Source organism: Callorhinus ursinus, unplaced genomic scaffold, assembly GCF_003265705.2.
Source record: "Callorhinus ursinus isolate GAN/ISIS: 27379988/994484 unplaced genomic scaffold, GSC_fseal_2.0 scaffold2, whole genome shotgun sequence".
Taxonomy (NCBI): domain Eukaryota; kingdom Metazoa; phylum Chordata; class Mammalia; order Carnivora; family Otariidae; genus Callorhinus; species Callorhinus ursinus.
Window position 1 is genome coordinate 9294070 of NW_027397064.1, and position 15149 is coordinate 9309218.

A 15149-nucleotide genomic window follows, 5' to 3' on the forward strand; every position below is an offset into this window, starting at 1 on the left:
GAGTAGTTTTATTCCTTCCTTTCCACTGTGTATTCTTTTTATTTCCTTTTTCTGCCTATTATGCTGGCCAGAACTGCCAGCATGTATAGTTAAATAGAGTTGACATTCTTGCCTTGTTTCTAGCCTTAGGGAGAAATAATTTAGTCTTTCACCATATATACAAGTACAATGTTAGCTGTAGGGTTTTGGTAGATGTTTTGAATCAAGTTGAGAAAGTCACCCTCTATTCCTATTTTTCTAAGAGTTTTCCTTATTATAAATGGCTGTTCAGTTTTATTTGATACTTTTTCTGCACTTGTTGATCTGATCTTTTTTTTTTTAATCTGTTAACATGGTGATTTACGCTGATTTTCAAATACTGAACTACCCTTGGATCCCTGAAATAAACTCCAGTTGGTCATGGATGTGTAATTCTGTTTATATATTGCTGAGTTATGTTTGCTAGTCTTTTGGTAAGGATTTTTGCATCTATATTTATGAATAATGTTTGTACATAGCTTTCTTTTAATCTCTCTAGTTTTGCTATCAAGGAATACGGATCTCAAAAAATAAATTGGGAGGAGTGTCTGGGTAGCTCAGTCGGGGGAGCCTCCAAATCTTGATCTCAGCTCCACTCTCAATCTCAGCTCAGGTCTTGATCTCAGGGTCGAGAGTTCAAGCCCTGCGTTGGGCTCCATGCTGGGTGTGGAGACTACTTAAAATAAAAATAAATAAATAAATAAATAAATAAATAAATAAATAAATAATAAGGAAATAGTCACTTCTCTTCTATTTTCTGGAAGAGATTGCATTGAACTGGTGTTAATTTTTTCTTTAAGTATTCACAGAATTCTCCAGTGAAATCATCTGGGTCTGGAGAGTGTTTTAGGAAGGGTTTTCTTCTATTGCAAATGTCATTAATAGTTATAGGGCTGTTCAAATGATTTGTTTCATATTGGGTCAGTTTAGATAGTGTCTTAGTTTCCTAGGGCTTCCATAACAAAATACCACTCACTGAGTGGCTTTGAACGGATATTTATTTTCTTACAGTTCTGGAAGCTAGACATCCAAAATTAAGGTGTTGGTAGGGTCCCTCCAAAACTTGTCAGAAAAGGACCTTTTCTCTGCTTTTCCAGTTTCTGATATACCCATGCGGTCCTTGGCTTATGGAAGTGTAATTCCAACCTCTGCTTCCCTCATCACACTGCTTTCTCTCTGTGTCTCTTCATATCATCGTCACTCCATGTGTGTGCATGTTCAAATTTCCCATTTTTATAAGGACATCTGTCACATTGGATTAGGGCCCACCCCAATGACCTCATCTTAACTTGCTTAAATCTGCAATGGCTCTTATTTCCCAGTGTATTCACATTTTGAAGTACTGGGGGTTAGGAATTCAACACATCTTTTTTTGGAGATCACAACTCAACCCATAAAAAGTACTTTGTGTTTTTCAAGGAATTGGTCCTTTTCATCTGAGGTATCAAATTTACATGTGCAGAGTTGTTCATAATATTCTCTTATTTATCTTTTGACGACTGCAGGATCTGTGGTGACACCCCCTATTTAATGACTAATTCGGTGGTTTATTCCTTCTTGGTTTTTTTGTTCATCTTGTTAAAAGTCTGTCAATTTTACTGATCTTTTTAAAGAGGCATCTCTGTTTCACTCAATTTTTAATTGTTTTTCTGTTTCAATTTCAATGATTTCTGCTTCTATCTTTATTATTCCCACCCTTGGTTTTTTAATCAAGGTTTATTCTGCTCTTCTTTTTGCTAAGTGCTTGAGGTGAAACCTTAGATTATTGATCTGGGAATTTTTCACTTTTCTAGTATGTACATTTAGTGTGATAAACTTCCCCATCTGGTTAATTATGTCCCACATATTGTGATAATGTATTTTAATCTTCATCGAATTCATTGTGTTTTAAAATTTTTTTTGAGATTTCTTTGACCCTTGGATTATTTATAAGTGTGTTATTTAGTTTTTAGTTTTGGAATATCTTTCTTTTATTTTTCTGTTCCTGATTTCTCTTCTATTCTATTGCACTTGGGGAACACATTGGATATGATTTCAATTCTTTTCAATTTGTTGAGGTGTGCTTTGGGCTCCAGGTTATGGTCTATCTTGGCATCTGTTCCATAGATTCTTTAAAAATGTGTATTCTACTATTTTTAGGTGCAATGTTCTATAAGTACCATTAGATCCTATTGGTTTATGATGCCATTAAGTCCTTCTATATCCTTGATGATTTTCTGTCTAATTTATCAATTAAGAAAGAGTGGTTGAAGTCAGCAACTATACTTGTGAATTTGCCTATTTCTCCATTCTGTTCTATTAGTTTGTTGCTTCACATGTTTTGCAGCTGTGTTGTTTGATGTGTACATATTTAGGGTTGCTATGCCTTCTTGTGGGTTAACCCTTTATCACTATATAATCTCCCTCTCTTTCTCTGGCAATTTTATTTTCTTTGACGTCTACTGTATCTAATGTTAATGTAGCCACTAATGCTTTCTCCTGAATAATATTTGCATGATATATCTTTTTCCACATTTTTACTTTCAACCTTCTTATATAGTTATATTTGAATTCCTTATAGACAGCATATAATTGGGTGAGTTTTTAATCTACTCTGCCAATTTGTCTTTTAACTGTTGTGTTTAGACCATTTATAATTAATGCAATCATCAATATACCAGGGTTTAAAATTGACATTTTATGGGTTTTTTGTTTGTTTTCTCTTTTTTTCCTTCTGTTTTCTTTTGCCTGCCTTACTGTGGCTACTTAACATTCTTGTTATTTTAATTTTATTCATCCATAATGTTTTGAGCATATCTACTTATATAGCTTTTCTTAATGATTTTTCTATGTATTGCATGATATATGCATAACTTATCATAGTCTCCTGGTAGTGTCAATTTACCAGTTTGAGTAAAATGTAGAAATCTAAGATCTCATATGTCCCTTTATCTTCTCCCCTTTATAATTGTCTGAAATGTTTTCTCTACATTTAGAAGCACATCTAACTGGGGTGCCTGGGTGGCTCAGTGGTTAAGCATCTAACTCTTGATTTTGGCTCAAGTAATGATCTCAGGATTGTGGGATCGAGTCCCATGTCAGGCTCCATGCTCAAGCGGAGAGTCTAGTGAAGACTCTCTCTCTCTTTCTGCCCCTGTCCCCCACTCACATGCCCTCTTACTCTATCTCTCTTGAATAAATTAATCTTTTTTTTTAAAAAAAGAGAAATCTGACACTGTTTATAATTTTTGCTTTAACTGTCGAATATAATTTGGAAAATTCAAGATGAGAAAGAAATCCTCTTGTATTTACCATATTACTGCTTATGGTGTTCTTCCTTCCTGATGTTCTAAGATTCCTTCCTTATAATGTCCTTGACATTTAGAGAACCTCCTTCAGCCCTTCTTTCAGGGCAGGTCTACTGGTGACAAATCATCGTAGTTTTCATTCATCTGAGAATGCTCTGACTTCATTTTAATCTCTGAAGAATATTTTCACTGGATAATAGATATTGTGTTGACAGTTGCTTTCCTCAGCATTTGTTCTGGGCAGTGGTGAAACTTCTGACTCTCCACTCTGCCTCCTCTTATACTCCCCCAGTGCAGAATGGGAAGCAGCCTCATTACTGCTATGCTGTATGAAAATACAGGCTTCATTGACATCAAGGTGGGAGGGATGGCTGCAAACGCCTGGCTCCCTACTTAGCCTTCTCTGACACCAGCTGGGCTGGGGGTGGGGGGCGGCGGCGGTTGGGGTGCATCCTTAGAGCCTAGAAATAGTAGAATCTGGGTTTCCCACTTGTCCTTTCATGGTGTACGTTAAGGTGGAACCACAGGAATTTTTCTTTCATGTTCTGACAGAGCATAGCCATTACTGTCTGTAAATATTCTGTCTTGTTAGATTGCCTCTTTTCTGGTCCTATAGCTAGAAACAAGAGGGTTTTTCTGTCTGCATCCACTGACATTTCCAGTTTGCCAGCTTCTTCGGCCCCAAGGCTGGGATCTGTAAGGCAAAAAGAAAAACCCAGGAAGTCACTACAATGTCAGTCCTTCTGTCCCAGGGTCCCTAGCTTGTCTGCCTTCTTCTGTGTACCTTCTTGTCTTCTCATATTTGTTGTTTTTTTTTAAGATTTTATTTATTTATTTGTCAAAGAGAGAGAGAGAGAGCACAAGCAGGGGGAGAAGCACGCTCCCTGCTCAATGCGGGGCTCCATCCCAGGACCCCGGGATCACGACCTGAGCCGAAGGCAGACGCTTCACCGACTGAGCCACCCAGGCATCCCTCATATTTGTTTTATAATCTTCGGCTTTTAGTTACACTTACCAGGAGGAATAAGGCAAAATACACATACTCCACCTTCCCACTTGTGGAAGTTCTATGGTTTTCTTTTATATATATATATATATATATATGTATGTATATATAAAACATATATTATATGTAATATATAATTTAATATAACACATAATATTTTATGTAGTGAAAAAGGATCAGAGTCAATAGTACCCTCCCTCCTAACAGTCATTTGCTACTGCCAATGTCTTTCTTCTTAAAACAAATGTCATTGTTGCTCAAGGAGATACTGAAGCAGGCACTTAGGAATTTTTGTGACAGCCTTCCCCCCAGGTCCTGGGTGCTGGACTCTGATGGATGGCCACTGTCATGGGTTTTGAGATCTCTGTGTGCACACAAGCGTCTAACAGGCAAGGAATAAGTGAGTCACAATTAAGCAAAATGAGTTAGATGAACTGTGAGAACCAAAAACAGAAAGAGAGTCTACCTAAAAGGAAAATAGTTGGGGAATCAAGGAGAGCATTGCATTGCTCTGAGTTATCAGCCATTACATTGCAGAAGATAACAAAAATAACCTCAAATCTAGATGAGGTTAGGACTGGTGCGCGACCAGTGGGGAATGTGGGTATTGCCGGTAGAGTGCAAATGTGGGAAAGTGGGTGAACAACTTCAGGGCTGAGACCTGCTGTACCCAAGAGGTAGAGGGGAGGAGACGCGACGGCAGGGCGGGGAGAGAGAAATTCTGTCGGGGTCACCTCTGCTGGGCTCCAGGAGAGGCAGGGTAAGCTCAGAGGCAACCTCCAGCAACCTTGCCGGGGGCTTGGGTGGAGAAGAGCTGGAGGAGGGCCAAGGGCTGCCGCTTTGGCTCAGCGCTCTAGCCAGATCAGAGGGGCGACCGGGAGGGGACCTTCCCGCGGTCGCGGCGCGCCGCGCTTCCCGGCCAGGGCGGAGCGTGTCGCGACAGCTGTCCCAGCCTGCGCGCCTCTGTCCCCGCGCGCGCCCGGCCGTGCGCTCCGGGAACCAGCTTCTCGCGCAGCAGCCTTCCGTCCTTCGCCCGCGCTTTCCGCCTCTCTTCTCTGCGCGCCCATCGACAATGGATGGATCCCTGCTCTCCGTACCAAGGTAAGACCTGCTCTCCCCTTTGCCCCACCCAGTGGCCCTCAAACTCCGCCGTGCGCCTCGGGTGGCTCCCGAACTTGCCCCGGGGGCGCCAGGGTCTGCGCTTGGCAGGGTCTGGCCCCGGCTGTGTGAGGGGCGCCCGGCGGATGGTGACCCCAGTCTCCTGCCCCACAGGGCGCGGAGCTGGGTGCGGCCTGCGCGCCAGTGCGGCTCAGGGTGGAGGGACAGCTCGGGCTCGCCTCTGGGGCCGGGGCTGGGGTCTGCTCTCCACGGCGGGAGCCAGGAGCCGGACTTCCCGTGGACGCAGCCTGCACGGGTTTCGCGCCTTGTGGGGAGAGGGGCTTCAAGGTAGGGATGATATTAGGAGGGAGCAAGACTAGGGCAAAGTAGCCCCCATCCCCGTCCATTCCGATCTGAGCGAGGGTCCGCTGTTGCCAGGGTGTCAAGTGGTTGGGGAGGAGGGCGGGGGAGGGGAATTGCCCTTAATCTCCGACGACACCCAGGCTGCGCCCCATCGAGACCCGGGACAGCGAGACACGGGCCGCTCCAGTCCCCCCCGCCTCAAGCGCCCCCACATCCTAGACCAGTCTGCGCTGGCCGAGCGCGTCCCCTGCCTCCGTCCCAGCCTGGGGTCCCCACACGGGGTAGGTCAGGGACGCCACCTTCGACTCAGCCAGGCGGGAGCAGCGTGTTTCCCTGGTTTGCGTCTCCTTCTCCCCCTTCGCCCCTGTTCCGCGGTCCTTCACATTCAGTCCTTTGCGAATTTGAGAAACTGAAATTTTTATATTTCAACTCCCATAAAACGTTTAGGGGTAAATTGAGGTTGTAGCGCCGGTTGTGTTCCCTCAGCTGGACACGGTGGCTTTTGCGCTCTTTGTGCAGGTGGCAGAGCGTCCACACAGAGAGCAGGGGATGCTGCAGACCGCGGGGTGCGGGGGGTCTCACTGCTGCCCGCACAGCCCCACCCCTCCTGGGTGAGGGGCTTCCTGTGGCTCATCCTATCATCCCTTCCTTCCCCTTTTCCCCAAGCACACATCTAGGCAGCTTCCCGCCGCGATCGTCAGGCACAGGAATAAACATTTTTCAGCTCGCGTTCTTGGAGAGCGGCAAAATCCAACATCCACAGGCTAGGGCACACATGTAGCTGATACTATATTGCCAAGTAGCCAAGATGGGGGTGAGAGTGGAGTGGGGGTGGCAGAGGAGGATGAAACTGCTCTTCAAGCGCGTTGAACGCTGCCATCTAGAGACTTGAAGTATTTATATTCTGTAATGAAACAGAGCTTTCCTAGCTCCACGGGCAATTTCCGCCTTTAGCATCCCTTCTCTGTCGGGGTAGCAAAGGGCTCTGAAAAGGTCCATGGTGGTTTCTATGCCTGGCCTGAAGCTGCTCTCCAGTGCAAAATCTCTAACCCTGAGGCCAAACATGATCAGGCTACCACGAAGTCTTTCCACTCTGCCCTAATGCATGAAAAGGACAATAAGAACCGCAGGAAGTTTTTTGTTTTTTGTTTTTGTTTTCGTTTTAAAACAAAAAAATATTGCCACTGAATTTTAGGTAAAAGTGTGGGGCACTTTGAAAGAAAGCCCACCGGGGCTTCACTTTCTACACCCTCTCTTCTACTGTTTAAGATCTTTAGAATTGAACTGGTAAACTGTGATTCCAGCATTCCCATAGAGGCACTTTTGAAAAGAGATTGCTTGTCTTACACTCAGGTTTGCAGATCAATAGTGCCGTGCCTGAATCAGGACTATATTCCTATTCAAAAGCTGGGACATTTTCTAAAATATTAAAATTCATTATGCCAATAATTCCTTAAAATTATTTCTATTGCATTACTGTAAAAAGGGTTTATGAAGAGCCAAGCAACTGCGATGATAATTTCTCTGTATCTTGTAGCATCTTATAAAAATATTAATATAGGTTTAATATCAGCTGCCACAAATTAAATTTTGAATTTAAATTTAAATAGTATTGTTTATTCACCAAGACACATCACATTTCCACAAATCAGTGTAGTAATTCTGCTATTTTATTAACATCTTTACTTATATGAAACATATTCAGTTAACTCTAATAGAATAGCTAATTTGATCCTCTCTTTCAAAGAAACATTATATTTAATTGGAAACCATAGGAATTGATATGCAAAAAGTAAACCAGAATTATCAAACACTGTATGGAAATACTTTATTAGTCATACCACTTGTCCACAGAACTTTGAATTTAAAGAATTGATGACAGGAAACTCTTCACAAGTTTTTTCAAGAAAATGACAATGATCAGGAAAAATCAAGTTGTTGTCAATCAATATTTGTGCTGTCTAAATCTGAAATGTTTTCAGTATTAATATAATTAAGTGGATGATTATAAATCACTGTTTCCCTCAAGAATTATAAAGCAATTGAAGACGTTCTGTTTAACACTTGGGTGGGAAAAACAAAATGATTTAGTAATACATTGAGTTAATTATAGAATTTTTTGTGTGTTGGCTTTTACAGTTTCTTAAAATTCTCAGTGAATCAAAGATACAAATGAAATTTTATTCGAATAATGTTCTGTGACGACTGATCTCAAAATTGTTTTTATTCATACAATTTAGATACTTGAAGCATGTTTTTTTTTAAAAAAGGAATTGTTTATGCTTCGAATTGTTATACTATATTACATTACTTCTGTAAAGCTTCTATTAGTTATTAATATTAATATTTTCATTTCTAAATGTACAATAAGCTATGTGGATTACATTACAGAGTTCTTTCAGTCACTGGTTATCAAAGCTGGAAGGTGTCTCCAGTCTTGGGGCTGAGCTATGGGAAGATGAAATGTTCCCATGTTAGTTGTATTATAGATCCAGAAGCCAAGTGTGTCCTGACTAGTAGTCTAGTTCAAGGAAGAAAAAAAAAAGCATAAAAAAGGGGGAAAATTTTTTTAGATTCTTTAGTTATCTATTTTATAAAAAGTTTATTTGATTTGCTAAGGTCACACAACTAGATAGATATTATGAAAATAAAAGAATATCCAAGGACTCTCACACACCGTGCTCTGTTGCTGTAGTTCATGGCGCTATAATACAGTAGCTACCCCTGACAGAAGGAAAGTCTCACTTACATTGGTAACTAGTGTGTAGAAAAGAAGGTTTATATTTTATGAAGCATTAGCCTTATGTTAAATTGTTTGAGCGTCATATCCTGGTGAGTTAATATGACTGATATAATTATCTCCTCTTCTTAGTTGAAAATTTTGAAGCAAAAGGAAATTAAATGAGGAAAATAATTAGATTTAGAAAGACACACAGTAGTATGTAGCAGAGCTGGGTCATCCACAGAGTACTTCTGGCTTTAGGTGAGGTTTTCTTTCTTGTATTGATTGAAAATCCATGCTTTCTTTCAAATAGAGGAAAAAGAGATTTTGGTGCACAGTTTGGACAAACACTGATATCATTAGAACACATGGGGGCAGCCTAAAAGCAAGATCATCTTTTAAAGCCAACAAACACTGAAAAGATCATTTTTGTAAACAGAAACAATTTGTCACCTTGACCATATCTAAGGTTGAATTTGAAGTTTAAGAAAGGGGCCATCTCATTTCGTAAATTACTTGCATTTTTTTATACTGTATTATTTTGTTATTTTTGTTTTGTTTTGCTTACTGGATTCTATTTCAGTAATGATTTTATATGACACTTTGAATGAGAAAATTATCAAAGATGAACTTTTGAAAAAATAAGGTATTTTGATATAGATTTCCCGTGAGTTTATTTTAACCAAACCTAAGTTTAACCTAGCAGCATTTCACTAAAGCCCACCAAAATCTCAAGGTTTTTGCTCGAAGAATGCTAGTTCTAGGAGAAAAAAAAAAACAACTGGATTTCCTTTCTTTTAATGGAGCAAACAACCCAATACTGTAAACTAGACTATGGTCTTCTGTCAACAAGTTTTTTATTGAAAGGTTATCTGTTTTCAAATTCATATGAAAGGAAAGATTCAAGAGTACATTATGTTTCTGTGTCCTATTTATCTGAAACTCTCAGAAAAGATTAACCTAAAAGATTAGGTTATCACTCTTAACAAATTGAGGAGCAGGGACAAATACAGACAATATCTTAAGTGTAAACCAAAGGCCATTCTCTATCCTGAAAGTCATGCTCTCTTCAAAAGCAGCGCTGACATGACGACATTCTCCAACTCATAATTCACAAGGGAACACGGCCCAAGAGGTGTTGTTTCCTACTACAGAGAAAGAAACTGGAAGTTAGTCCTTCTACCAAGGACTCTGAGATCCATATTGCCTCAGAATTTGAACACTGCTTTTCAAATTCCAGTGTTCAACAGGTATGCTGTTACCTGAAGGCATTCTGATCTTTAGCCATGTAGTTCCTATAGCAAAATATGTATCTGATACCAAACAATCATTTTTAAAAAATAGAGGAGTGACAAGCCTCCATTTTAAGTTTTATTTTTTACACTGTTCTATACTAAAATCGGCTTCTTTTATACTGTTCTATAAATTTTAATACATATATGGATTCCTTTAACTACCACCACAGTCAGAATAAAGAATGGTTACATCACCTCAAACATCCTTCCCCTGCCACCTGCCAACCACACCTTTGTTCTTCATCAGTCCAGATTTACATTTTTGAGGTGGTCATATGAATGGAATCATCCAATATGTAATTTTTGAAACTGGCTTCTTTCACTCAGTATCATGTCTTCAAGATTCACCCAAGTCATTGCGTGTATCAACAATTATTACTGCTGAGTCGTAGTGCACTGTATGGATGTACCACAATTTATTTATCCCATGGAATAGTGCTCAGTAGTAAAAGCGAATAATCAATTTTTAAATGAACTGTTAGAGCTTGCCTCATTCACAAGGGGTTGCCTTTGCCTGGTACTATTTATTTTAATGGGGCTTTATTTTGGCATGAGAGTTAATAGCTCCAGAGACTTGTAAAGTGAGAAAGAAGAAATAGTGATGTATTTGATGGCAGGAGACCTGGTGTTTAGTCCTGTTCTGAAAGTGATGGCTGTGTCTGCCTCGGCATGTTGCTTGACCTGTGACTCCTCTATCTTGTCCTAGATGTCATGACATATACCCTGAATATTCTGCTCTTCTAGGTCCCTTTAACTTCTAAACTATGCTGCTGCAGACTTTATTGTAGCAGTGACTTTCAGTTGGGCATGAGACAGATGAATATCTCATTCTACTGAAAGAGACGGATGAAGTTAAGGCATTTAAAAGAACTGAAGCAACACTCCACCCATCCAAAAGAAAGCCCAGCTTAGAGAATGAGTTGGATTGTTTTTAATGTCTCCCCCTATGGAGAGTAGCATAATGCTCACAGGAGGTACAATAAAATCTTATTCTTAATCACAGAGCACAGTGATTAATACCCTGGTTTTACTACTTAACAGTTTGCCCACACCGGGGCAAACATTGTAAGATTTGAGATAGCGTGTATGAAGTACAAGGAACAGTGAACCTTTAGCTGTTGCTGCTTATCATACCTAATAAACTCCTCTAAATTCAATTGTTTTGTGATAGATTTTTAAAATCAATGCTGATGAATAGCCCACATAACTCAGACACAAAGCACACTTTAACTGACACTGGCGTAGCTACTCCAGCTTCCTCTTGGCTTACATTTTTCCATCCTTTTTCTCCTAACCTAAGTCTTCATATTCAAAGTTGTTTCTTATAGATAGGCTACTATATCTTACTTTTTAAAAATCCCTTTTGACAATCTCTTTCTTTTAATTGGTATGTTTAGACTCTTCACATTATGATTCTAGAAAGTCTGGATTAAAATTCACCAACTGACTCGCTATTTTCTATTTGTGTTATCTGTTATTTGTTCCTTTTTTCCTCTTTTCTGCCTTCCTTTAGGTTGAGAATTTTTTAATGATTCTATTTATCCCTATTAATTTATTGTTTATATTTGTTTTTAAAAATTTGTGATTGCCTTATGGTTTAGAATTTATAGGGGTGCCTGGTTGGCTTAGTCAGTTAAGTGACAAGACTCTTAATTTCTACTCAGATCATGATCTCAGGGTGATGTGATCGAGCCCCACATTGGGCTCTATGTTCAGCATGGAGTCTGCTTGGACTCTCTCTCTCCCTCTATCCCTCCCCGCGTTCTCTCTCTCTTTCTCTAAAATCAATCAATCTTAAAAAAATAATTTATGTATATTATTATTATTATTTAGTATTTACCTTCAAATTACAATATACCACTTCATACCCAGTGTAAGTTTCCTACAGGTATATATTCAAATTTTCTTCTCTTATCCTTCATCCTATTGTCATATGTTTTGTTTTTGTGTATGCTATGAACACTAATTAGTGCTACTATGTTTGCTTCACAAAGTCAGATATTTCTTTTTTTTTTAAAGATTTTATTTATTTATTTGAGAGAGAGAGGATGAGAGAGAGAGAGAGAGAGCACATGAGGGGGGGAGGGTCAGAGGGAGAAGCAGACTCCCCGCCGAGCAGGGAGCCCGATGCGGGACTCGATCCCGGGACTCCAGGACCATGACCTGAGCCGAAGGCAGTCACTTAACCGACTGAGCCACCCAGGCGCCCAAGTCAGATATTTCTTAGAGCAATTAGAAATAAGAAAAAATAAATTTTATTTTTCCCTCATTTATTCCATTTCTGACACTTTTTCTGTGTAGAGCCAAGCTTCTGTCTAATATTACATTCCTTCTGTCCAAAAAACTTCCTTTAACATTTCCTATAAGGAATGTCTGCTAGCAATGAATTTTCTGTTTTTCTTTGCCCGAGAAAGTCTATTTTTCCTTTACTTTTTGAATCATATTTTTTTGACTATAGTTTTCTAGGTTGTCAAGATACTTTTTCTTTCATTGTTTTAAAGATATCACTCCATTGTCTTTTGGCTTTTATGATTTGTGCTAAGAAACTGTTTCACATTCTTATTTTTGCTCCTTTCTATGTTATATGTCCTTTTTCCCTGCGCACCTTCAACATTTTCTTTTTAATCTTTTATTTAGAACAATTTAAATGTGATGTGCCAAGGAGTGTGTGTGTGTGTGTGTGTGTGTGTGTGTGTGTGTGTGTGTGTTGTATTTATCCTGCATGGTATTCTCTGAGCTTCTTGGATCTCTGGTTTAGTGTCTGTTATTAATTCTGAAAAAATCTATGATCTTTTAATATGATTCCTACCCTGTTCTCATTCTCTCTTTTCCTTCTAGAATTCCAATTGTTCATATATCAGAATATAGTTCTTGGATACTCACTTCTGGTTTTGTTTAGTTAGTTAGTTTTTTATTCTATTTTTTCTCCTTTTGTTTCAGTTTAAGTAATTTGTTTTGGCCAACTTCGAGTTCATTGATTCTTTCCTCAGCTAAGTTGATTCTACTGAAGAATTTATTAGAGCATTCTTCATTCCATTACAGTGGTTTGTATTTCTTACATGTCCATTTGATTTTTCTTCTAGTTCCACTTCTCTACAAAAGTTACCCGTGTCAGCTTGCATGCAGTGTACCTTTTCCATCAGAGCCATTAAACTAATAATCACTATTTTGAATTCTTTGCCAGATAGTTTGAACATCAGTGACACAGTGAAGTCTGGTTCTGTTGGTTGCTTTGTCCCTTGAAAGTGTTTTTGTTTTTTTTTCTCCTGCCTTTTAACATGACTTATAACTTTTTATTAAAAGCCTGATATCTTGTATAGGGTAATAGAGTTTCCTGGAGTGGAAATTGGAAGTCAGAGCAATTATTTTATTCCCATTTTAAAGATGAAGAAATTTAGGCTTAGAAAAGTTAAATGACTTGCACAAGATGATTCAATTAGTGAGTGACAGAGTCAGAATTTGAACACTGCTTTTCAAATTCCAGTGTTCAAGTGTTGTCAAACGACATCACTGTCCTTTTCTGTTCCCTAATACATGTACATTCCTACACTGGAGGCCTCCAAGACATTTATTCATGCCACATGGCTTCATTTATTTCAGATATTTTTGAACTCCTAAGAAAGTTACTGAAGCCTATATAATGGTGAGTAAGAAATGGTTCTTGCCCTCAAGGACCATAGTATACAATTTCAACATGCATTTTTTTTTTTTTTTTGCTAAATGTCTTTTGATTCAATTTTTCTCAAACTATGGTGTTTAACTCAAAAACAACTGTGAAGACAGGGACACAACAGGAACGCAGTGGAAACCCAGAGCATGACAACCAATAGACTCAAGCACATGAATGAAACAAAGTTTGTGTCTGTTCCCAAAGAGGTCTAAGAATCCAGGCACTGAAAACTTACCTGCATATCAAGCCACACTCTGCATGAAATAGAAGAGGTGACATATTTGGACCTATGGTTTGAGAGAATTTCTCTCTAAAAAAATAATATGCAGACCAATGTGCTTCTTTTTATTCCTTTAATTTAAAATACATATTGCATGGCCAAATTATTGAAATAGTTAATAGAACTTCTTAGAGTAGCCATGGTTTTAGAAGTACAAGTTAGTTTAAAAAAAATAAAGGTGTTATATTAGTTTTCTATTTGCTTTAACATATCGTCGCCAAATTAGTGGCTTAGATCACGAATTTATTATCTTACAATTCTCTACATTGGAAGTCTGCTGTGGGTCTCATTGGAATAAAATCAAGGTGTTGGCAGGTCTGCATTCTTTTCTGGAAGCCTTATAGAGGAATCTGTTTTCTTGCCTTTTCCAACTTTCAGAGGCTGCTTGTAGCATTTGCTTGATGACACCTTTCCTACATCTTCCTACACATCCTTCTGACTTCTGACCTCTTCTTCTGCCTCCCTTTCACACTTCTAAAAATTCTGGTGATTACATTGGATCCTTCCAGATTATCCAGGATAATCTCCCTACATCAAGGTCAGCTGATTAATAACCTTAATTCCATCTTGAAACTTGATTCTCCTTTGCCATATAACAACATATGCACAGGTTCTGGGGATTTAAAAATAGACATCTTTGGGGTCCACCACAGGCATTGATTTAACTAAAAAATTTATCACCCTGGCTCTGAAATGGCACTTGAGATTCTACCAGGAGTACCCTTTCTCTCTCTCTCCCTCTCTCTCTCTCTCCTTTTTCTTAAATAAAGGGGAAAAGGGACAGGATGATTTGTTTCTCCACTGCTGTATGTGAGTCATTCAGTGTAGCTAAGCTGACATAATGACCCGGTTCCTGAAGTTTATTTACGAACATAAGACCAGGGGTCACCTGAGTGGCTCAGTTGGTTAAGCTTCTGATCTTGGTTTTGGCTCAAGTCATGGTCTCAGGGTGTGAGATAGACCCCATGTCACGCTCCATGCTTAGCAAGGAGCCTATTTGGGATTCTGCCTCTCCCTCTCCCTCTGCCCCTCCCCATGCTCATGGTCTCTCCTTCAGATAAGTAAATAAATCTTTAAAAAAAAAAAAAAGAACATAAGACCAGTTCAGAGTGGACCTGGAGACCTTACAGAATTCACTCTTTGGTATATCTCTTTGTTGCAATGGTCATTAATGCTCTTCAGCAAATATTTCCAGCTGTGTTCCTAAGCATTGGGTAGGATTTCAGTTGCTCATCTTTTTGGTACAAGCTATGGCCATATTACTTGCTTGGGCCAATGCAAAGTGTGTAGAAGGGACATGTGTCTTTTCCAAGTGGAAGTGTTAAAGAGAAAGAGGGCATTTATGATGGTGAATAACAGATTTCACGTGGTGGCTGTTTCACCAGCCTGAGTTTTAGAGTGACCACAACT

At 39.3% G+C, this 15149-nt stretch overlaps 1 protein-coding gene across 7 annotated transcripts in view; it reads left to right on the forward strand.

Moving 5' to 3' along the window:
- The first annotated feature begins 4954 nt into the window (after nt 1-4954).
- Nucleotides 4955-15149, forward strand: part of SPHKAP (SPHK1 interactor, AKAP domain containing) — a 171872-nt gene continuing 161677 nt past the window's right edge. For 6 of the 7 annotated variants that reach the window (XM_073877597.1, XM_073877599.1, XM_073877606.1 and 3 more), the window contains exon 1: nt 4955-5412. In XM_073877597.1, the coding sequence (XP_073733698.1) occupies nt 5388-5412 (25 nt within the window). In that variant the 5' untranslated portion in view covers nt 4955-5387. Of the gene's footprint in view, nt 5413-5625; nt 5758-15149 lie in introns of those variants that run through there. The other variant, XM_073877609.1, reaches the window with a different exon arrangement.